The sequence below is a fragment of the Diabrotica virgifera genome, chromosome 4 (genome assembly GCF_917563875.1).
Source record: "Diabrotica virgifera virgifera chromosome 4, PGI_DIABVI_V3a".
NCBI lineage: Eukaryota > Metazoa > Arthropoda > Insecta > Coleoptera > Chrysomelidae > Diabrotica > Diabrotica virgifera.
Window position 1 is genome coordinate 174835384 of NC_065446.1, and position 24645 is coordinate 174860028.

Below are 24645 nucleotides of genomic sequence, written 5' to 3' on the forward strand. Positions count from 1 at the left end.
CTTGTTTTCAATTAAAAAACTTGTTATAATGCCCAATAATCACATTTTGAGTCCCTTCTATTAAAACATTATTTTTTCCATTGATAAATTGATAGAAAATACAAATTTGTTTAAATAAATTCCAAAACACCGTAAAATCGCTTAAATTATATATTTTGAAAAAAAAAAGAAGAAGAAAAAGACCTTCAATGTCTAATTTTTACCCCTCTCGCGGGGGGGGGACCAGGGGGTCCACCGAAACAAGTAAATTTTTTAAAGTGGTCCACGAGAAAAAATATTTTGGGGACCTCTGGACTATTCCCTACATTCTGTGAAAATTTCAAGTAAATCCATGCTGGACGAAAAAATTGCGAGCCAAAATGCTTCATTTCCTCAATCGACTATTGGGGCCGACTGACCGGCTCTGTCCCGTCATACAGCTGACGGCTTTATATTTAATTTAGAATGTGTGTACTGATTTTCAGCCTTAGTAAATCGATTTAATTACCTTCGTATGAAAGCAAATTTGATACCCTCTTAGTAACCCGTGTTCTACGTTTCGCTTGACCCACTGCAGCATGTTTCTCTACACACTCACAGTAATCAACTGTGAACAATCTAGCTTTAGTAAATTCAAAGAGATTTTTCAACGCTGCCTCTTGGTCTACAATGGAATATGTACACTAAGCCAAGTGGATGCAGTACGGCCAGTTCAGAACAGACGGCTTCCAGTGAAAAAAAGTAGCCTTTGTTTTACCCCATTTATTTTAAACCTCCTCTCTGGTGGCCCAGTCTAGTTTGTGTATTAAATTAATGTCTTGATTGGTCCCTAGAGGTGAAGCGAGTGACCATGTTTGTTCCTATACTGATTTGCATTTTGGTGATTACTTTACTTCCTTGATGAAGAACTAAACAAGTTGTGATTGGCTGAATGGCAAATGCCTATGCAAAAAATAAAATAAAAAAATTGATGAAAATTAAACTTAAATAATAACTTTACCTCATTTTTGATTGCTATACGTATTTAATAGTATATTATGCAACGAGCATTTAATGATGGTCATTATGAAGCGAGTATGAGGGTTACGAAACGAGCCGTATGCGGCGAGTTTCGTATAGAGTACGAGCTTCATAATGATAATTAAATGCAAGTTGTATACACTATTTTTTCTATGATCATCCACAACAAAAAATATATTCAAATTTATTAATTTTGTAACACAAATAAATTCAGTAGTTTGTCAGTTTGACGGTTTGTTTACATATTGAGAACGGTCAAAGCGTATGTATTTGACTCGTCATTGGTCACTGCGCGTCTGCGCGTGTACCACCTTTATCGCGAATGCCATATCGCCATTCTATTGGTTAAAAATATGTATCTTAATGAAAATCTGTATCATAATGAAGTTCATTATGATACAGGTAGTGACATCATAATTGATATATTATAGTATGAGAATAGAAAAAAATATTTAATTTGTGTATGTAATATATGTGACTTTAGACTTTGTTCATTTCAACCATCCTGTAGATTTAGTCAGCTTTGTTTAATCCCCGGTTTATAGGTAGCTAAACCCGATTAAAACCAAAAAAGTAACACATTCTCAATTCTGCGCATGGCTCCTTATTCAAAAAACACGTCGACGTCGACGACGCTATTTACATACGCGCTGCGTCGCTGATTAAGATAACAAGTGAAGTTCGCATATCTTCACTTCAGTTTTTTCCGATAAATTTGTTTATTGGAAAAACAAGCAATACTCATTTATCAGTTGACAGTGTTTGTGTATTTCGCCATGTTGGAAGTTTTGAGTGTAAGTTAAATGTTTATGAATTACTATTTATAATGTAGCATGTAGCTTGTCCGAAAATCTTCAGTTATAAGAAAATTTAACATAGATAGAATATAAAATAGTAATAGAAAATAAAAGTAATACAAAAGTAATATAAAATAGAATCAAAATGCAATTCCGTTCAAGTTGCAACAAATTTTATATCAACGTTTAGGTGGTAACAAAGATATTTTCAAGAAAGTAAACTAAAGTGAATAAAAATCGGCCCACTTTAAACTTTTGACTTGAACTATATTTTTTTCAGAAGCTCTTACTCGGATAAAAAAGGATAGATATACCTACTTACTGTTTGAAAGATAATTTTTTAATATGCTTTAATATGAACATACATTTATGAAAATTTATTTCGACTTCTTATGTTTACTTAACATTGAAAATGACTGCATCAAACCAATTAACTTTTTTCATTGCTAACACAAAAATGGTATTTGGCAATTAAAAATTTTACAATTAATGCTTTAATAATGGATATAGTGCAGCCGATATGTGAAACAATTGTGCATTTAATGATAGAAGTATATAATTTGTACCACATATACTGCACATATAAAGGTTCAAAAATTTAGATATGAGGCCATCTCAGATTTTGCCTTTTACAAAAATGACGGGGATTCAAATTGGCGACTATACATTGTGACTAATAGCACGATAACTTTTGAACGAGACTTCAGATTTCAACCAAATTTGGTAAATAGGTTCTTTTTTTGATGTAGAAGATCGAGGTCTTCAACCGGAAGAATCGGTTTACCAGAAGTTGTGTTTTTCCTGGTTTGTGTGTATAAATATGCTGTTATTTTTTCAATTCTTTCACCCTGTATGTATTAATTTTTCAAAAAGTTAATACCACCATTGAAAAGAGCGTAAAAATATTTTTTAGGAAATATTTTTAACTTTTTAGTTATGTTAATTACCATTTAATAAATACAAAACGTATCTTCACATGTACCTATATGCGGCAGATTCGTGCAAATATTATAAGAATTATTGTGCATTTAATGGTAGAAGCATGTAATTTGGACCACATATACCACACATATAAAGGTTCAAATTTAGATACGAGGCCCTCTCAGTTTTTGTTCCTTTTACAAAAATGGCGGGCATTCAAAATGGCGACAAAATGAAACGTCAGATTTCAACCAAATTTGGTATATGGATTCTTTTTTTGATGAGTAATATCGAGGTTTTGAACCGGAAGAATCGGTTTACCATAATTTGTGTTTTTACCGTTTTTTTATATAATAATATGTTGTTTCTTTTTCAATTCTTTCACCCTGTATATATAAATTTTTCAAAAAGGTAATAAGGCCATTGAAAAGAGTGTAAATATATTTTTTAGGAAATATTTTGAACTTTTCAGTTGTGTTAATTACCATTTAATAAATGCATAACGTATGTTCACATGTACCTATGGGCCACAGATTCATTTTGAATGCCCACCATTTTTGTAAAAGACTAAATCTGAGATGGCCTCATATCTAAATTTGAATCTTTGTATGTGTAGTATGTGTGGTCCAAATTATATGCTTGTACAATTAAATGCACAATAATTCTTATATTATTATTTGCACGAAAAATTAATAATATACAGGGTGAAAGAATTGAAAAAGAAACAACATATTTTTACATAAAAAAAAAACAGTAAAAACACAAATTCTGGTAAATCGATTCTTCGAGTTCAAGACCTCGATATTATTCATCAAAAAAAGAACCTATATACCAAATTTGGTTGAAATCTGACATCTCGTTCAAAAGTTATTGTGCTATTAGTCACATATGTATAGTCGCCATTTTGAATGCCGCCATTTTTGTAAAAGGCACAAAAACTGAGATGGCCTCGTATCTAAATTTGAACCACTATATGTCTAGTATATGTGGTCCAAATTATATGCTTCCACCATTAAATGCACAATAATTCTTATAATATTTGCACGAATCTGCTGCATATAGGTACATGTGAAGATACGTTTTGCACTTAATAAATGGTAATTAACATAACTAAAAAGGTAAAAATATTTCCTAAAAAATATTTTTACGCTCTTTTTAATGGCCGTATTAACTATTTGAAAAATTTTACATACAGGGTGAAATAATTGAAAAAAACAACATATTTTCACATAAAAACCAGGAAAAACACAACTTCTGGTAAACCGATTCTTCCGGTTCAAGACCTCGATGTTAAATATCAAAAAAAGAACCTATATGCCAAATTTGGTTGAAATCTGAAGTCTCGTTCAAAAGTTATTGTGCTATTAGTCACATATGTATAGTCGCCATTTTGAATCGGCGCCATTTTTGTAAAAGTCAAAATCTGAGATGGCCTCCTATCTAAATTTGAACCTTTATAGGTATGTGTAGTATGTGTGGTCCAAATTATCTATCATTAAATGCACAATTCTTATAATATTTGCACGAATATGCCGCACTAATATAACCTCCTCTGTTCGCAATTGTTTCTTGTGGGATGTTAATCCACTCTTCTTCTATTGCGACAATAAGCTCTGGTATCGAATTTGGGTTATGAAGAAGTCTAGCTCGAATTCTTTGTCTTAACTCATCCCATAAATATTCTATGGGATTGAGGTCTGGACTGCACGCTGGCCATTCCATGACTCGGCCTTGCATTGTCGTGCATAAAAATAAATTCGTCTCCAATGTACTCAACATAAAGTACTAGATGCATTTCTAAAATCTACTCGATGTATCTAGCACCCGCTAAACATCCTCGCTCGTGAAGACGGTTACCCTACGAATGAAGCAGAATGAAGCAAGGTCGGGTCGTATCATTATATACATTGCACCCCAAATCATGCAGGAACCACCTCCATAAGGACCCTGCTCTTCAATGTAGCACTCTGCAAAGGATTGTCTTCTTTTTCGGTACACTTTCCTTCTTCGGTCGCTACCATAGAGAAATATTCTGGTATCATCTGAGAACAGAATTTCAAAATTTTTAAGCTCGGTGATGTTCTTAAAAAACAAGTTTTAAACAAATTACAACAATTTTCAAACGCCACTGTGGAGGGTAGTTTAATTGCAATTCAAATTCAAATTCAAATACATTAAATTACTTTTGAAAAACTGATTTTTAGAAAAAAAAACGCAAAAACACGTCAAATAATCCTTAAAGGGAGAGACATTAAACCATATTTAAGCTTGCCGGGAAAGGCACCCCCTTACCCCCCATATTATCTCATAATTTTTTTAAATTACTTGCATCTTTTTTTATTTGATACTCATTTATCACTTGACAGTGTTTGTGTATTTCGCCATGTTGGAAGTTTTCAGTGTAAGTTAAATGTTTATGAATTACTATCTATAATGCAGCTTGTCCGAAAATCTTCAGTTATATCAAAAACATAATATATCATGCTCTGGTTGTATATTTTTAATTAATTATTTTTATACATCCGTAACTGTATAAGATTACTTATAGTTATGTCTAACATAGTTTCTTTCATATGTAGTATAACTTTGTTTAATTTCGGTAGATTGTATTGAGTAAGTATATCCTCCTCCTCTATCTGTTCTCCTTCGTAAGGATGTAGTGGCGTCATGTAAGTCGTTTGACTATTTCTTTCCAATTCTTTCTCTCTCCTGTGCGTGTTGTTTTGCTTTAGAGAATGAGTAACCAGTCATGTCCTTTGTTTGGTCCGACCATCGTAATGGAGATTTTCTGCCCTCTACGTTGCCTTCAACTATCATTCGTTCCATTCCTTCTCTTCTTCTAGTTATATGTCCAAAATATCTCAGTATATTTTGGTTGATAGTTTTGCTGAGTCTAGTTTTTATGTTAAGTTCGGCTAATATTGAATTATTTGTGCGATGTGCGGTCCATGGCATGCGCAACATTCTCCGGCAGACTCACATTTCAAATGCCATTATACGTTTTGAATCTCCTTTTTTGAAGGTCCAAGTTTCTGAAGCGTAGGTGGCGATAGGAAATATTAACGCTCGAACAAAGCGTAATTTTGTGTGTTTTGTAATGTCAGTATTCTTCCATATTTTTGTGAGTTTGGCTGTTGCCGATCTGGCCATTATGATGTGCCTACGGATCTCGTCTTCGCATCCTCCACTGTTAGTAATAACGAAAAACGGAGCCTAAGTAATTAAATTGTCTGACCACTGTAACCTGCCAAGTCTCTTATCTCCGGTTGGTTGTTTCTGATTCTATCGATGATCATTATTTTGGTTTTCTGTATATTTATTTTCAAACCATATTCCGTACTCACCGTTCCTAGCCTATTCATAATTTCTTCCAGTTCTTCTGGTGAAGACGCCCGCCAATATAACAGTGTCATCAGCATAACGTAGGTTTTTATTTTTCTTCCTCCTATCAATGCTCCACCTTGCCATTCCTCAAAAACTTGACGATATTGAATAGAATGGGGGATATTATACATCCCTGTCGCACTCCAGATTTTAATTTGAATTTTTTCGAAACCACATTATTAACTCTTACATTAGCGGTGTTATTTACATAAAGTGCTTGTAATAGATATATTAGATGTTCTGGCGTACCCATTTCCCTAAGTATATGCCACATTTTATCCCATTTTACGTTGTCGAAGGCCTTGGAGTAGTCAACAAAGCACAAATATGTTTCTATGTTAAACTCTCGAGATTTTTCGATAATTTGACGAATATTAAGAATGTGTTCTCTTGTTCCCCTACCTGGGACGAGTCGGCATTGTTCTTGGGGAATTTGCGGTAAGAGAATGGATTTTAATTTTTCATTGATTATTGTTAGAAGTACTTTGCTCGCGTGAGATATCAACGCTACTCTACGGTAATTACTGCAATCTGTCGGAGAACCTTTTTTGTATATGGGAATAAACGTGAGTTTACCCCAGTCATTTGGCGACTTTCCGGTATTCCAGATCTCATTGCAAATTCTAACCATTACTTCCGTCCCTAATTCTTCCATTTCTTTGAGTATTTCAGCTGTTATTCCATCCTCTCCTTGTGATTTTCTATATTTTAGCTTTTTTATTGCCGACTCAATTTCTGATTTCAATATTTGAGGTTCTTTTTCATAACTTCTTTTCTCTGTAATATGATCTGGGTCGTTGTTAGAGAATAGTATTTCACAATATTGTTTCCACACCTCAGATACCGTCTGGGTTTGTTATGGTATTTCCACTATTATCTTTGATGATCTGTGTCTGTGGTAAGTATATAACAGTTGTTTATTCTTTGGTTTGATCTTATTTAGTTTAATTATTTTGGAATTTTATATTGAGTATATAACAATTTATTCTTTGGCTTGATCGTAGATATGAGTTTACTTCCAATAACTGGATTCCAAAGTGCTCATTGGCATCTTCATCATATTCTTCTTATCTTAGTTTTGTTCTGGCCTCCCCCAGTATCTCTGTCCCTGGCTGCTCTCCTCTAGTTGTTCACCCTCAATACCTCTTTAACTTCTATTCTCACTTCGTCTATCCACCTCTTCCTTGGTCTTCCTACTGGCCGACGTCCCAGCATAGTTCCGCTAACCGTTCTACTAGGTGTTCTGTCGTTATCCATTCCTATGAGGTGACCTTCCCAGTGCAATCTTTGTATTTTGCATAATTTACTATAGAGGGTCTTTTTAATATTGGTACAACTCGTGGATGAACCTTATTCTCCATATACCATTGTCGCAAATGGTTCCCAATATCCTCAGTAATATCTTTCTTTCAAAAGTATTAATAAGGTTTATTGTCTTTTCAGCGATGATCCATGTTTCTACTCCATAAGTTGCTCTTGGTTGTATGATGGTTTTATATATTTTAAACTTTACTTCCTGAATCTTGGGATCCAAACACCTGCGATAGAGAGAAGTAGACAGACTTGCTTTGTCAGCAAGCATTATCCGTTTCCGTATTTTCTCTTCACTGCCATCCTCATTTATCTGTACCTACACCCAGGTATGCGAGCTGTTTTACTACTTCTATGTTAGCCTCGTCTATTAGCAAATTTTGCAAGTTTCGTTGTTTCCTTGCTTTTATTAAAGTTATAGTTTTATCTACATTAACGTCCAGTTTTATTTCTTTCGCATTTTCTTCAAGCGACATATTCCATACATATACTAAACAGACTGAGTGCCAGCCCATCTCCCTGTTTTAGCCTTTTAGTTATTGGAAGGGATCTGTCAATTTATTTTGAACTCATCTTGCGATTCTGTGAGTCATTGTGGCTTGAACTAACTTTACATATATTTTATCTTTATGTATGTTATGATCATCATCAATGGCGTTACAACTCTTTACGAGTCTTTGCCGCGTTTACTATTGCCTTCCATGTTCGGTCCTGTGCCACTAATTTCCATTGTCGCACTTTCATTTTCTCTAGATCTTCTTTGACTGCATCTTTTCACCTTTTTCTAGGCCGCCGTACAGACCTTCTTCCATCTGGCCTTTCCCAGAACACATTGTTTGTAAGGCGATTGTCGCTACTGCGTATCACATACCCTGCCCATCTGAGTCTATTGGTCTTTATACATCTGACTATATTTTTCCTTCCGAATAAAGTCTCTAGCTAGTTCATAGGCGTAGCCAGGGGGGTTTTTGGGAGTTAAACCCCCCAAAGCTCTTTTTTTGTTGTCATTTGTGATTGTTGCTCCTAGATATTTAAATTCTTTAACCTTAAAAATAAAAAACTGGAGAAAAAAGCACGAAACAGATCAGAATGGAGAAGAATCCTGGAACAGGCCAAGACCCAGAAAGGGTTGTCGAGCCAGTGATGATGATGATAATGATGATGAACCACTTCGAAGTTATGATCGTTTATAGTAATATTTTGCCTTATTTGCCGTCGTTCCTGTTTTGAAACGACCATGTATTTTGTTTTTTCTTCGTTTATTTTTAGACCGATGTTTAATGCAGCTTCTTCAAAACTCGAGAAAATATCCTTAATTTCTAATGTTGATTGTGCTACAGCGTCTACGTCATCGGCAAAGGCGAGTATGATTTTTGCTCCCCGAGCAGTTATGTCTGGTTTGATTTTTGGATACATTTTTCCCATGACATTTTCTAAGGCCAGGTTAAATAACCATGGGGACAACGGATCTCCCTGTCTCAGTCCAGAATTTACGCAGAAAGCATTTAATATTTTCCCCCCTATTCTAACTTGTGCAAAGGAGTTACTTACGCACATTTGTGTTACCGCAGCTAGTTTTTTGGGTACGCCGAGCTCGATAATTGCCTTTCATAATGTTGCACGATTAATTGAGTCATAAGCCTGTTTGAGGTCTATAAAGATCTGACGAACGTCCTGATCATATTCCCAATATTTTTCAATAATTTGTCTTATTGTTGTTCATTTGGGTTTATATGACTGCGGACACTAAATCCATTCGCCAAATTTGTCTTATTGTTAATATATTTGATCAATAGTCGATCTGCCAGATCTGAAACCACACTGGTAGTCACCAACTATTTCTTCGGCGTAAGGTATTAATCTTTTTAATAATATCGAAGCCAATATTTTATACTAGTCGAGTCACAACATAGGGGTCCGTGGGAAATTCTAGCTCGCCGTGATTTGATGGTGGTATTATAGGTTTTTTGGGTCGCTGAATCCAATGGAAGTGATCTGGAAGCCCAAATATGGCGCGTTTAATTGTTATTAACAAATTATGTTAAAATTAGTTATTTTTCAGGTATTGTTAGAAGCCCTGTAAAGAAATTGATAGTGTTAAGGTCTTCTCTGGTGTATTTTTGGTCGCTAAATCGAATGCGACTAGTCGCGATTACTCAAAAAATTTTCTTATTTTGTTAATAACAAAATAATTGTTTATTCGCCGAAAAGCTCGAAATAATACGCTATCTACAGCAAGGATTTATCGTTTTTAAGCGTTTTTATGGCACGCCTAATTACTTCCATGCTTGGTGGAGGCATTTCTAATTTGGCCGTTTAATACTCATGTTCTCCGTTATTCTCACCATTTTCATTGTTTTCATCAGTGAAATTTTGGATATTCAGGAGCTCTTCAAAATATTCTCTCTTTCTATTATTTTGTTTTCGGCAGCCAGCATTTCTCAATTTTTATCTCTCACGAAGTTGGGTGTCCTTATAAACTGCTCGTCAAAAGTTAGGGATATAGAAAATTCTGCTGATTTTCATAGTTGATTTTTTCGCAAACAGACGGATTCCGCTATTTTTTTATTTTAGCCTTTTCTTTAGTATTTACACAGTTGTGCAAAGGTTTACTCGAACTTATTTTTTGTACTTATACCGGGTGGAAGAAAAAAATATGTTTTTCTTGTGTTAATAATATTGTAGTCTTATGTTTTGTGAACATGCTGTTGTTTGAATGTCCCTGATATCTTTAGAAACAAAAAAAAATAGACGGTTTTGTAATTTAACATGTGTTTTAACCGAAACAAAAGTTTGAGACACCTTGTAGGGAGAAAAAGGCACAAAGGTGAGTATACCCCGATATTGTGTTGTAGTCTCATATTTGTTGAATATTTTATTTTTTTAATTTCTCTGATATCTTTAATAACAAAGAAACTAGACGGTATTACTCTTTAATATGTTTTTCTATGTTTCACATGTGTGATGTGACGCATGTCGTCAGTTAAAACACATATTAAAGAGTAATATCGTCTAGTCTCTTTGTTATTAAAGATATCAGAGAAATTAAAAAATAAAATATTTACAAAATATGAGACTACAACAAAATATCGAGGTATACTCACCTTTGTGCATTCTTCTGCCTACAAGGTGTCTCAAACTGTTGTTTCGGTTAAAACACATGTTAAATTACAAAATCGTCTATTTTTTTATTTCTAAAGATATAGGGACATTCAAAAACAAAATGTTCACAAAACATAAGACTACAATACGATTTCGATATATACTCCCATTTGTACCTCGTCCTCCCTACAGGGCGTCTCAAACTTAACATAAGAAAAACGTTTCTTTTCTTCCACCCGGTATAAGTACAAAAAAAGTTTGAGTAAAGATTTGCATAACTGTGTAAATACTAAAGAAAAGTCTAAAAAATTAGCGGAATCCATTAATCTGTTCACGAAAAAATCTACTATAAAAATTCAGCAGAATTTTCTATATCCCTAACTTTTGACGAGCAGTTTATATGAGCTTCTCTTTATGTTGTCTTACCTCTCTGTAGAAATTTTTACTTTGATTGCGTCTGCGTTCTCCTTTTAGCTTTTCTATTTGTTGTTGCAGATATTGTCTCTTTTTCTGCCTAAACATTCTTCTAGCTGCGGCTTTTTCTCTCTGTGGAATCATATACGTTTACCGGTGTTGAGCTGCCCCCCCCCCCCACTTGCAAAAATTAAAAAACAAATAGCCCTGATTTATGAATTTATGAGCTATTTATGAGCTTTCCATATAATTTTGAGCTCGTTCCACTGAGCAGGAATTTAATACTTTAGTGGGGGGCTGAGTCAGCCCCCCACTACCTAAAAATAGGAATATTGAATCCGTTTTTGCGGTAGAATTACGAGCTATTTATGAGCTCTTGAAATTATATAGTTTCGATTTTTGAGCTCATCCCCTTCACCCCAAACAACCCTTTGATTGATTTAACTTAAGAGAAAAATGCTGAGAAAACTTAAAATATATCGTATTGCGGATATAATTCCTATAGCATATATACTCTAAGAATAAACTATTAAATCACGTGCATTTCGATTATTGAGCTACAACCCCTTCGCAAGAGAACCACCCTATCTTCCCGGCTTAAGAGAAAGTTGTACTTAAAATGCATTAAATTAATTATTTGGCGACTACATATCATTTAATAATTTATAAGCTTCCAAATTACGCGCATTTAAATCAGTAAATTGCAATTTATTTTGTATAGTGCAGTCACTGAAAGTAAAAATCAGCGATTACCTTAAATTTCGGTGAACCTTCATCGATTTTAACGAAAATTGGTCAGTGGATAGAGGATACCTCAAGAAACAAAGGTGACATGGTACCACCTTGCGCCTTTACTCTGAGGGTGGATACCGCCCCTTCTCGGGGGTGAAAATTATTTTATAAAAAATAACTGCACAAATCTATAAAAGAACAAATTATAAGCAAAATTTATTATATAAAGTTAATCTTCTTCTTAACGTGCCCTATCAAGTCCCCTTGACGTTGGCGATTAACATGGCGAAACTGTCTCTGTCTCGAGCTATTCTAAATAGGTGTTCTGCTTTCTTTATTCCTGTCCACTCCCGGATATTCTTCAACCAAGAGGCCTGCTTTCTACCAATTCCTCTGCGTCCTTCGATTTTACCCATCATAATAAGTTGAAGAATATTATACCGGTCTCCCCTTACTACGTGTCCAAAATAGGCCATCTTTCTATATTTGATGTTATCAAGCAGCTCACACATTTCACATTTCAAAGGCCTCCAAACGGTTAATGGTGGATATTTTTAATGTCCATGCTTCGACACCATACAAGAGGACTGACCAAATGTAGCATTTAATCATGCGCTTTCGAAGTTGAAGTTGCAAGGTATCATTACAGAAGAATGACCTCATTTTTAAAAATGTCGTGCGGGCTATCTCGATTCTACATTTTATCTCTTTATCTGGATCTAGTTGTTCAGTAATATGGCAACCAAGATATTTAAAACTGGGTACTCTTTGAATCATATGACCATCAACATATAACCGTGAATCTTGATGGGCCAAACGGCTAAATACCATGTACTTTGTTTTTGAACAGTTTATATTTAGGCCAAACTCTCTTCCCACTCTGTCAATGGCATTTAAAAGGTGTTGTAATCCATTCATATCATCACTTAAAATAACTGTATCGTCTGCATATCTGATTGTATTTATCAGAATTCCATTAACCTTCACACCCCATTCCAAATTATGCAGCGCTTCCTTAAATATTCTATCTGAATACAAATTGAACAACAGTGGGGACAGTATACAACCCTGTCTGACGCCTCTTTGTATTTTGCATATTTCTGTTGATTTTCCATTTATGCAAGCTGTCGCTGTTTGACGCCAGTATAATTTTTCTATGATTCGTACATCTTGACTATCAACTCCTTTATCCTTTAGTATTTTAATTAATTTGTGATGTTGTACTCGATCAAAGGCCTTCTCATAGTCAATAAATACAGCAAAGACGTCTTTCCTTTGATCTCGGCATTTCTGCAATAACACATTTAGTGCAAAGAGTGCGTCCCGGGTTCCCAGTCCATTTCTGAAGCCAAATTGTGTTTCATCCTGGTCTTCTTCACATTTATCTCTGATTCTACTGTGGATGATACGTAGAAAGATTTTCAAGGTGTGGCTCATAAGGCTTATCATTCTATAATCGCTACAGTTTTTCGGACGTTGTTTTTTTGGTAGGGTTATGAATTCGGACTTTAACCAATCTTCAGGGATATCACCAGTCGAATAAACATCATTGAAAAGTTTGACTAGTATTCCAATGTTTTCCTCATTTATGAGCTTTAACATTTCTGTAGGTATGTTGTCGGGACCAACGGCTTTATTGTTTTTTGCCAATTTTATAGCATGTTGTATTTCTGATTTTAGTATTTCTGGTCCTTCACCTTCATCTAAAGTGTCCAGTTCTTCGGGTCTATCATCATTATACAGTTCATTTATATAATTATACCAGGTAGTTCGGATTTCGTGTTCGTCTATTATCATTTTTCCCGACGAATCGGTTATAGTATGTGGAGTTTTCTTATAATAAAGACCAGCTACTTCTCTAACTTTTTTAAACATATTAAACGTATCATGTTTTTCATTCAACTTTTCTAATTCCTTGCATTTATCCTCCATCCATTTTTCTTTAGCTACCTTTATTTTTTGTTTAATTAGTTTTTGTTTTTCTTTGTATTCTGTTTTGTTATCTTTCAGTTTTCTTCTCTGCTCCATCAATTCCAGGATTTCATCAGTCATCCATTGTTGTTTTTTGTGCCTCTGCATCGTTGTCGTATATTTTTCCATTACTTTCCAGGTAAGATCTTTAAACGTGTTCCATATTTCTGTATTGTTTTCATTTGTTGAATTCTTTAGCTGCTTATTCAGGTCATTTTCTATTAGCGTTTTGTTGGATGCTGATATATGTAATTTTGGTGTTTTGGGGTTTTCTTCGACTTTTTTGAGCTTCACTTGGATGTCAGCTATTAGAGGGTTATGGTCTGAACCGATATCTGCACCAGGATATGTCGTTGATCTCTTGACACCATTCTTAAATCTCTTGTTTACTAGAATATAATCTATCTGATTTCTAATTATATGAAGCGAGTGATCTCCTGGTCCCTTCCATGTATATAATCTTCTTTTGTGTAATTTGAACCATGTATTTGCGATTATCATGTCATGTTCTTGACAGAACTGGTATAATCTATCGCCTCTTTCATTGCTCTCCCCTAGTCCATATCCACCTATCAGGTCAGATCTTCGTCCTTGACCAATTTTCGCGTTAAAATCTCCAATAATATATGTGATTTCGTTCCTTTTTAGATTGTTAAGTGTCTGTTTTAATTGACTATAGAATGATTCAACATCATTGTCATATTTCTTTTCTGAAGTAGGGGCATATATCTGGATAACATTGACATTAAATGGTTTACTATTTAATTGGAGTATCGCTAGTCTGTCATTTACAGGTACAAAATTTTTTACATATTTCTTGAATTTAGATGTTATAAATATGCCAACTCCATTCCTATGATGTACGTCATCTTCTACACTTCCAGAATAGTATAGTGTGCCTTCATTTTGTTCACATGTTCCCGCTCCAGGCCAGCGGAGCTCACTGATGCCCATTATATCAATTTTTAAGCGTTTAACCTCTTGAACTAAGTTACTGAGCTTGCCTGCTGCATAGAGGCTTTTAACATTCCATGTGCCTAATCTGATTGTACTGCTAGACATCTTTAAAGTTGTCGTACTTTTTAAATTGTAGGGGTTTCGTGTGGTGACGACCGGGAAGGCCCTACAGTCTGGTGCGCACCCTTCCCTGCCGGATCTTGGTTTCCGAGATCCATGATCAGTAATACTCTGATTATGTTTGGATTGCGCCATGTTAACTTTACTCGGGAGAAATAATTGGAGTGGTTTCCCGTTGCCTTCCCCAATGATTTTTCTGGTGCATTAGGTTTACTCCTGTGGGTTGGATAATCGGAAGTTTAAGATAAAGTTAATAAAATAAGTAAATACATTTTAAGTTATTAAAGATCAAAAATTTTAATTATTCGTGAAAAAAATCCATGTTTTGAAGCGGTTTTTCGTAAATCACTGAAAAACTGTAAGTTTTTACAAAAAAGTTAATAGTAGTTTTATTGGTATAGCTTATATTCTAATAATAAACTCTTAAATCACGCGCCTTTCGATTATTGAGCTACAACCCCTTCGCAAGAAAACCATCCCATATTCCCGGCTTAAGAGAGAGTTGTACTTAAAATAATTTAAATTAATTATTTGGCGACTAGATTAATAATTTATGAGCTGGCAAAATATACGCATCTCAATTATTGAATTGCCATTTTCTTTCTATAGTGCAGTCACTGAAGGTAAAAATCAACTATGACCTTCGATTTCGGTAAATCTCCATTCATTTTCACGAAAATTGGTGAGCGGATTTTGATGCTATCAACTTTTTCTGGAGCTCATTTTTGATAGGTATTTCTAAGTACTTTGACAAGTATTTAGTACCTAAGTGTTATAAAATGCATCTCTTTCCCGTTATTTAAACTTGAATCCTTAGATTTGAACAGTCGCAGAAAAAAATATACATTTAATTACCAATAACTTACTTTAAATTAACATTAAAGGGTTTTTCAAGTAAGCAATTTATTATATTTTTTATTAGCTTCAAATTTAGTGATGAATACTTTTTTATAAAAACTTACAGTTTTTGAGTTATTTATGAAAAATCGCTTTAAACCATGCATTTTCTTTCACAAAAATTAAAATATTTGATCTTTAATAACTCAAAAATGATTGATTTATTTTAATCACATTATATAACAAATTTTGCTTACAGTTTGTCCCTCTCGATTTGTGGGTTTATTTTTAATAAAGTAATTTTCACCCCCGAGAAGGGGTGACATATACCCCAGGTTAAAACCTAGAAGTTGTTATTGTTAATTCGTAAAAATGAATGGAGATTTACCGAAATCGAAGGTCATAGTTGATTTTTACCCTCAGTGACTGCACTATAGAAAGAAAATGGCAATTCAATAATTGAGATGCGTATATTTTGCAAGCTCATAAATTATTAAACGATATGTAGTCGCCAAATAATTAATTTAAATTATTTTAAGTACAACCCTCTCTTAAGCCGGGAATATGGGATGGTTTTCTTGCGAAGGGGTTGTAGTTCAATAATCGAAAGGTGCGTGATTTTAGAGTTTATTCTTAGAATATAAGCTATACGAATTAAACTACTATTAACTTTTTTGTAAAAACTTACACTTTTTCAGTGATTTACGAAAAACCGCTTCATAACATGCTTTTTTTTCACGAACAATTAAAATCTTTGATCTTTAATAACTTAAAAAGTATTCACTTATTTTATTAACTTTATATAATAAATTTTGCTTTTAATTTGTTCTTTTATTGATTTGTGCAGTTATTTTTAATAAAATAATTTTCACCCCCGAGAAGGGGCGGTATCCACCCTCAGGGTAAAGGCGCAAGGTGGTACCATGTCACCTTTGTTTCTTGACGTATCCTCTAACCACTGACCAATTTTCGTGAAAATCGATGAAGGTTCACCGAAATTGAAGGTAATCGTTGATTTTTACCTTCAGTGACTGCACTATACAAAATGAATTGCAATTTACTGATCTACATGCGCGTAATTTGGAAGCTTATAAATTATTCAATGATATGTAGTCGCCAAATAATTAGTTTAATGCATTTTAAGTACAAATTTCTCTTAAGCCGGAAAGATAGGGTGGTTTTCTTGCGAAGGGGTTGTAGCTCAATAATCGAAATGCACGTGATTTAATAGTTTATTCTTAGAGTATATAAGCTATAGGAATTATATCCGCAATACGATATATTTTAAGTTTTCTCACCATTTTTCTCTTAAGTTAAATCAATTAAAGGGTTGTTTGGGGGTGAAGGGGATGAGCTCAAAAATCTAAACTATATAATTTCAAGAGCTCATAAATAGCTCGTAATTCTGCCGCAAAAACCGATTCAATATTCCTATTTTTGAGTAGTGGGGGGGGGGGGCTGACTCAGTAAAGTATCTAAAAGCCCACTAAAGTATCAAATTCCTGCTCAGTGAAACCAGCTCAAACTTTTTAGTTTGCGGAATATGAGAGCTCATAAATAGCTCATAAATCAAGGCTACTTGTTTTTTGATTTTTGGAAGTAGGGGGGGGGCAGCTCAACACGGGTTATACGTTTATCTTCTGATGGGTTCGACAGATAATCAATTCTTCTTTTGTTTGTTTCTTTTAGTATTGTTTCACATTCCTCGTCGAACCATCTTTTCTTTTTTGTTTTTTTCGTTCTTCTGATAGATTTCTCTACTGCTTCTGTAATAGTTGTTTTTATGGAGTTTCATCGCTAATCTACATCTTCACTTTCATTTTCATGTATTTCCAAAACCTGAAACCTATTTCTTAATTCTACTTGTTACTGTCTTTGGTTATTTTCTTCTTTCAGTTTCGCTACATTCCATCTTTCGATCTTTGTGTGTTTATCTATTGTTTGTGTTGAAATTCTTGTTCTGAGCTTGGCCTTTACGAGAAAATGGTCTGTGTCGCTATCTGGCCCTCTCATAGTTCTTACGCTTATTATGCTGCTATAATGTCTCCCATCAATCAATACATGATCTATTTGATTATTTGTTCTTCCATTGTTTGATCTCGATGTTACCTTGTTGATCTTTTTTCCAGTAAACTGAGTGCTTTTGGTGGCTAAGTTGTATGTATGTTATCTAAATGTACAAAGATTTGGTAGATACCTATAACCTATGTGGTGTTTCCATGCTTTAGCTAATATTTGTTTTACGTTGAAACGCTGCTCAATAGTAGACCGTTCTGGTCTGAATCCGGCCTGGTGTTCTATAATTTGTTCTGTGAAGTGATTTAATCTCCGGTTTATGATTCACGTAAATAGCTTATAACTCATACAGAGTAAGGATATGCCTCTATAGTTTTTGTAGCTGAGTTTGTTCCCCTTCTAGTGGATTGGGAATAGAATTGATATTTTCCAGTCTCCTGGAATTTTTTCTGTGTTCCACCCGTCTGTTATTAGTTTATGGAATCTATCTATCAGTGTGTGTGTCCTCCAATTTTAAGAATTTCGGCTGGTATGTTGTCAATCCCTGGAACTTCTTCAGTGCTTTAATGGCATCCATTATCTCATGTCTTGTGTGGGTGGGTTTGTTAATTCATTATTCTGATTTTGATCTTCCGATAAATTTGTTTATTGGAAAAACAAGCAACACTCATTTATCAGTTGACAGTGTTTTTGTATTTCGCCATGTTGGCAGTTATCAGTACAAGTTACTATTTCCGGTTGTATATTTTCAATTAATTTTTGGTACATCCGTAGCTATATAAGATTTGTTATAATATAAGATATTTAGATATTATCTAATTGGACCGCGTTATGTAATAACGGATTAACCGCCAAAAGTCCAAAATCGAGATATTAGTGCCATCTTGCAGCTAGGGTGCAAATCTATGTATAAAAATATGTTTTTTGTAAAAAAATTTTTAAAAAAGTTGTTTTTAAATGCCTGTATTAAGCGACATTTTTTATTTTATTTAAAAAAATCTCACATTAGGATTTGTAATATCGAACTAAACGCCAATAATGGTACATAATCCATTGTCATAAACAAAAATCCGCATCTTTGTAAGTGTAATAACGAATCAAGCGCCACGAGTAGTCGGTTAATTCTTTATTACAAAACATAACATATTTACCAACGTTTAAGATATCGAATTAAAAGACATCCTTTGTCAGGTTACATCAGATTAAGCGCCAAATATGTCTCTTAATCCGGTATTCGGATCTTAACTCATGCATATCTTAAAAAATCATTAACGAATTAAGCGACATTTGATCGAATAACTTTTAAAATATAAATTATTTTTAAAAAATTTTAAACACATGTAAAAGTCTATTTACATTTGCATTAATATATTAAATATGAAACATGTCGGTACTATATTTTAGAAATAGTACCAAAAACAAATTTAAAATCTTTAAACCGATTTATCTCAAAACTACATTTTGGCGCTTAAACCGCTATTACATAACGCGGTCCAATTAATGTAGTTTGTTTCATGTGTTATATATATCATGGATAATAGTTGTTATATAAGGTACCAAGGGTATTATAAGGATAATAACGCTTGAGGTCAATTATTGTGTCTCATTGGCCTTTGCCTCGGGCCAATGGCCCTCGGGATATACGTTGTCCTCGGGATATAATTTAAATATGATCAATATCTTATCTTATAGTGTGACAAACGAATTATCAATTATCTACTTTGTCGCAAATGCCGATCAACTTTGACCAGTTGTATTTCAGGAACCACTCCTCGCAATTGAACTCATTTTCTTTTAGAAGAAGCGCCCTGCCGCATGCCGCGTCCTTTTCAATACCGTTTTCTTAATCTCACTTAATCTAGTATTTGCCGAAATATTCTATTTGTTTATAAGCCAAACAATTGTTTATAACTTTAAAAACAGTTTATAACTTTGCAGTCGACAGTCGACTGCAAGGAGTCGACAATACAAGCAAAATAAAGAGCCTGTGCTTTTGGAATAAACTAACCAGTCACGCCGAATTTTTTCACTATTCTTTAAAACTTTATAGAATGGTGATTTAGTGCAGTACCTGTTTTATTTTCCCATTTTTCTTTTTGAAGATTCAAAGTCTAAAGAATTAAGATCCTGTGTTTTGAATTCTTTCAGCACTTCATCTACACAATTTCTTGGCCAGAATTTTAGATCTTGTAAATCAACTCGATTAACACCACTTTCGACTAGAATTTGACGTTCAGGAGATCTCTTTTTAGGATGTAACTCGATATCACAAAGTGGGTCTGAGTTTGCTGTGGATGAAGCATCTCGAAGTGATGAAGATCCTGCTGCAAATTTTATTTTATTAAAAAACTAACTAAAACAGTCAAATACACCTACCTTCTAAAACATCTGTAACTGTTGCAATTGGATAGTCTTGAAAATAACTTATTCTAGTGTATCATAATTATTCTGGTTATTATGGCGACCGTAAATGTTTAATTACCAATTTAGTTGTTGCTAAACTATTTCTTATATTGTCATATGCTTCCGGAAATATAATCTACTACAAAAAAGCTTTTATGTCATTAAGCTATTTAATTATCAATAAATAATTATAACCAAAATTTTAGCTGAAAATGCAAGATTTTGTTGGAAAAACCCAAATTTTCAGAAGAAAATTTTCGTCGAAAGAAATCGGAAAAAAATCTCTGTGTAGAATTAAATTACGGTGAATTTTTGTTTGGGTGTTTTTGGTTTAAAGTTAAAATCTTTTGAAAAAATGAGATTTTGGAGCGCTAATTTGTTTATAAATAAAATAGCACACTTCCTGCGGACTTTGCATAACTATATTACTAATATACATAGTGATTAGCGCGCTAATAAACGGCAAAATACCGCAAAAGATGGAAAACATATTAAGTTGTGTTTATTGTTTATTTATTGTTTCCCACCTTTAGATGTATTAGAGAAGTATGTCAACTAAAACTGTCACTGTCACAGTGGTAGTTGCCAAACTCGTCCGATATGTCGAAACAATAAGTATTGAAAATTGATAGGCTTAAATTTTCCACCTCTACTAGTTTCATTTCTTTTTGTCTCACAACTTGATATGTTTTCCATCTTTTGCGTAATTTTGCCGGATATTAGTGCGCTCATCACTGTATATGCTACCTTAAGATTCGATTTCAGCAATAAAATAGCTGGTAAATAACTTTTCCTTGTTTTTTTCCTAATTTGTCCAGAGTGTAAGTAGATGTCTTCAACATTCCGGGTTGTGCTCTTTTTTTGACGAAATGCCCCTGAAGATGTTCTGAAGGCGAAAGTAGGTAGGTACTTGGGTAAGATTTAATAAACAACCGTGCTCAATATTTGCGTTTTATTTAAAAAAAACTTAAAAGTATTAAATCCTAAATATTATTTTTTTAAATGACTGCCAACGCCAACTAGATAATTTATTATCTAGCTGACATTTCAGTGAAATATTTGAAAAAATTTTATACAACTTTAATGTTCATGAATGGCTGTTTATAAATGCCTTTGATCAAAAATTTATAATAGATTCTACACGTTTCATGACTAAATCTAATTTTAATTAGGCGTATACTTCAACATTTTCTCTCTTAAAATAATTAAATCGGTTTTAAATATTTGGTTTCCCTTTTTCTGGTATTCATAGTAATAAATTTAAAAATAAATTATTTATGTTTGGCAAGCGTTTGAAATGAGGAACGGATATGTTTCAATTTGTGTACACAAATATATATTTTATAATCTAAATATATTTTTTTTTGATGGCCAAGAAATACATTGTATGTTTGCTTTTTATTTATTATAATATTACAAAATTACTATATTACTAAATAATAGCAATATCATACATGTGTTATGTAATATTGAAAAATAATATTTTAAAACAATTCGTCGAAGAGTTCTAGAAACCGCGTATAAATAGTTCCATTCAATTTATGGTGCCACGATACTATAGTAAGCGCGATTCTGCTGTTAAAAACTTGTCAACTTTGGGGCGCCACCCCCACTAAACGATGGGTGATAAACATATGCTATCGGAAAATAAATAGTAGGTAATATAGTCCTCTTCATTTTACTATTAAGTATGTTTTGCAAAACGTACAGGAAGGGATCCGTTTCGCAAAAACCACAAATTACCCCTTTAAACGGATGAACAAAGGGGTTCCGGGGCGAATTTTTTTAAGAAAAAGTTAGTCTCATAATAAGCACCCCTTGATATACCAGAAAAAAATAAAACCGGACTTATGTCCATTTTGAGAAGTTTAACCTCTGTTTCCTACGCTATTATTTTTGACAAAAATATTGATTTTACTTTTCGCTTAAATTCAATGTTAAATCTGCCACCCATCTGTCTCTTGGCAGTTTGATTTAATTTAAGCAAATATCAATGTTTATTTGTAAAATAAACTTTTTTTTTCTGTTTTATGACAGCAGTAAAATGTATTTTGAATTAAATGAACTACCTACATAAACTCTTTTTGTGTCAAATAATTTGATTAAACAATTTTTTTATGTATATGTATAAATAATTATGTTAATGGTTATACAGTGTGTCCACGGATGGGGTGCCCAAGAGAAATAACTTTTTTATTTTCAATTTTAGCGAAAAATGTCATTCTTGATAAAAAGTTTTGCTTATTCTAAAACCCCATAAAACGAAATAAAATTTAGGTTTTTCAAAACCTGCTTAATTTTGTAGCCAATTTTATGTAAATATCTATACATTTTTGCACTAAGTTTGAAATCGTAACAATAATCTAGTGTTGTTAAACTACAATGTAGCTTAGTAACAACTGTCAACTCCGATAAATCATTTGCAAATTGTCATTCCAATTCCAATTCCATAACACATTACAAGATAAATTCTTTGTTGGATGCTTAACATTTACTTGTCGAAAAAGAACGACAATTCGCAAATTATTTATCAGAGTTGACAGTTACTAAGCTTCATTGTAGTTTAACAACATTAAATTATTGTTACGATTTCAAACTTAGTGCAAAAATGTATAGGGATTTACATAAAATTTGCTAAAAAATTAAGCAGGTTTTGAAAAACTTGAATTTTATTTTATTTTATGGGGTTTTAGGACAAGCAAAACTTTTTATCAAGAATGGCATTTTAAGCTAAAATTGAAAACAAAAAAGTTTTTCCTCTTGGGCACCCCATCCGTGGACACACTGTATTACTACATAAAGAATTGAATAACCTTTCAAATGAACTAGCACACGACCTCTATTCTCATTTAGAAAAATCATAAATTACGTTATTGCTCCCAGATGGATAACATCACTAATAGTATGATCGACCTGTTTTGGGATTTATTTCCAAATTCACGAAAAAATTAGTTTATTCCAATATTTACGTGCTCTCTGTATAATACACATTATAACACAAATATTTAATAATAATCATATACACTCTTTTTCAGTGCTTCACGCCCTTTAAAATATACAAAAGATGAAATAATTGTAAAGTATTCATATTAAAAGATGGGCACAGAAGATATAAATACCGATACTACGGATTCGAGGAATTCAAAAGATGCCTTCTTCGATCCAAAGCCTAAACCTAAAATGATAAGGGTGTTAACAGTATTGGCATATGTTTTAAGTGTTTCAATGGCTGCTATATTTTTATCCATCTATTATATATTTATGTGGAACGGAGAGCCACATTTAGGAGCCCACAAAAGTGTATCTCTTAACTTTAGTAGGTAAGCATAAGCATGTTTTTAACTTTACAATACTTCTTCTTCTTTTTCTTTTATATAGGCAGTAAGTACTGCCTGTTTTTCTTCAACGGTGTCTTTCATTCTGTCCCTAAATTGTCATTCCATCTTTTCCTTGGGCGTCCTATACTTCTTCTGCCTAACGGTGACTTGTCCCTGGCTATTCTTACTATCTTAATTCTGATTCAGTCATCCTGCTTATGTGTTGATTCCACTCTTCTTTACCCAGGTATTTATATGGCCTACAACACATATTCGTCTGATTTCCTCACTTCTTACCCTGTCCTGAAGTCCATTTTCAGCAATCCTTCTTAGAATCTTCATTTCGTTGGTCCCCAGATGTCTTTGTGTTTTACTGATATCTGGTCTTGTTTCGGCGGTGTAAGTCATAACAGGCTTGATAACTGACTTATATATTCGGGCCTTTGTTTCCACCCTTAGAGCAAGGACACACCAGGCGGCGCGCGTCGAATCGACGTCGAGGCAGCGTAAAACACATGGCGCGGTATAACAGCGGCAGCTATGCTACGATTTAAAGTATTTGTATTTCGTTGTTGCCAAATTTAGTCGCGTGTTGGCTGCTGTACGATAAGATGTCTGAAAGTTATGACGATTTGTCTTTTGTAATAAATACAAGTTTATTTTATCTTAGATTAAAGAAAAAAAGAAACGCAGATATTGGATACATCCGATCATAAAGGAACGAAATTATAAGGGATTTTTTACACATTATATTAACGAAATTAATATAATAAAGGCCAGAGATGTTTTTTAATTTTACAAGAATGTCTAAATAATCTTTTCATGAGTTACTAGTGAGTATTAAAAAGCCGTGTTCAAGAAATAACACCGTTATGAGGGAAAGCATATCACCTAAGAAAAACTATTTATAACGCTAAGAGGCATTCCATTCTATGGTACGCCACTGAGCAAATACAGGTGTTAAATTGATTAAAAAAATTATTTAAATTAAAGCCAAAGTACGTATCGAGAAAGACGAAAACCAGAATATACAAAACCGTAATAAGAGCAACAGCCACCTACGGATGTGAGACATGGGTGCTAAATAAAACAGAAGAAAAAAAGATATACAGTTGAGAAAGGAACGTGCTAAGAGCTATTTTCAAGAGAAAGAATACAGATACAGAAGACGGCTGGCATAGAAGCACCAATCAAGAATTAAGGATGCTTTACAAGGAACCAAGTGTAACAAGATACACAAAGTCATAAAGAATCAGGTGGGCAGGTCATGTCGAGGGGAGAAGGGAAGAATGCCAAAGATGGTACTGCACAGAAGACCAGTTGGGACTAGGAGACGAGGTAGACCAAGAAAAAGACTGCAAGAA

General features: G+C 33.6%; 1 protein-coding gene across 1 annotated transcript in view; it reads left to right on the forward strand.

Moving 5' to 3' along the window:
* Positions 1 to 1636: 1636 nt before the first annotated feature.
* Positions 1637 to 24645, forward strand: part of LOC126883249 (uncharacterized) — a 93121-nt gene continuing 70112 nt past the window's right edge. Inside the window, exons 1-2 of the mRNA XM_050648545.1 lie at positions 1637 to 1793; positions 23000 to 23284. Coding sequence (XP_050504502.1) covers positions 23061 to 23284 — 224 coding nt within the window. The 5' untranslated portion in view covers positions 1637 to 1793; positions 23000 to 23060. The remainder of the gene's footprint in view (positions 1794 to 22999; positions 23285 to 24645) is intronic.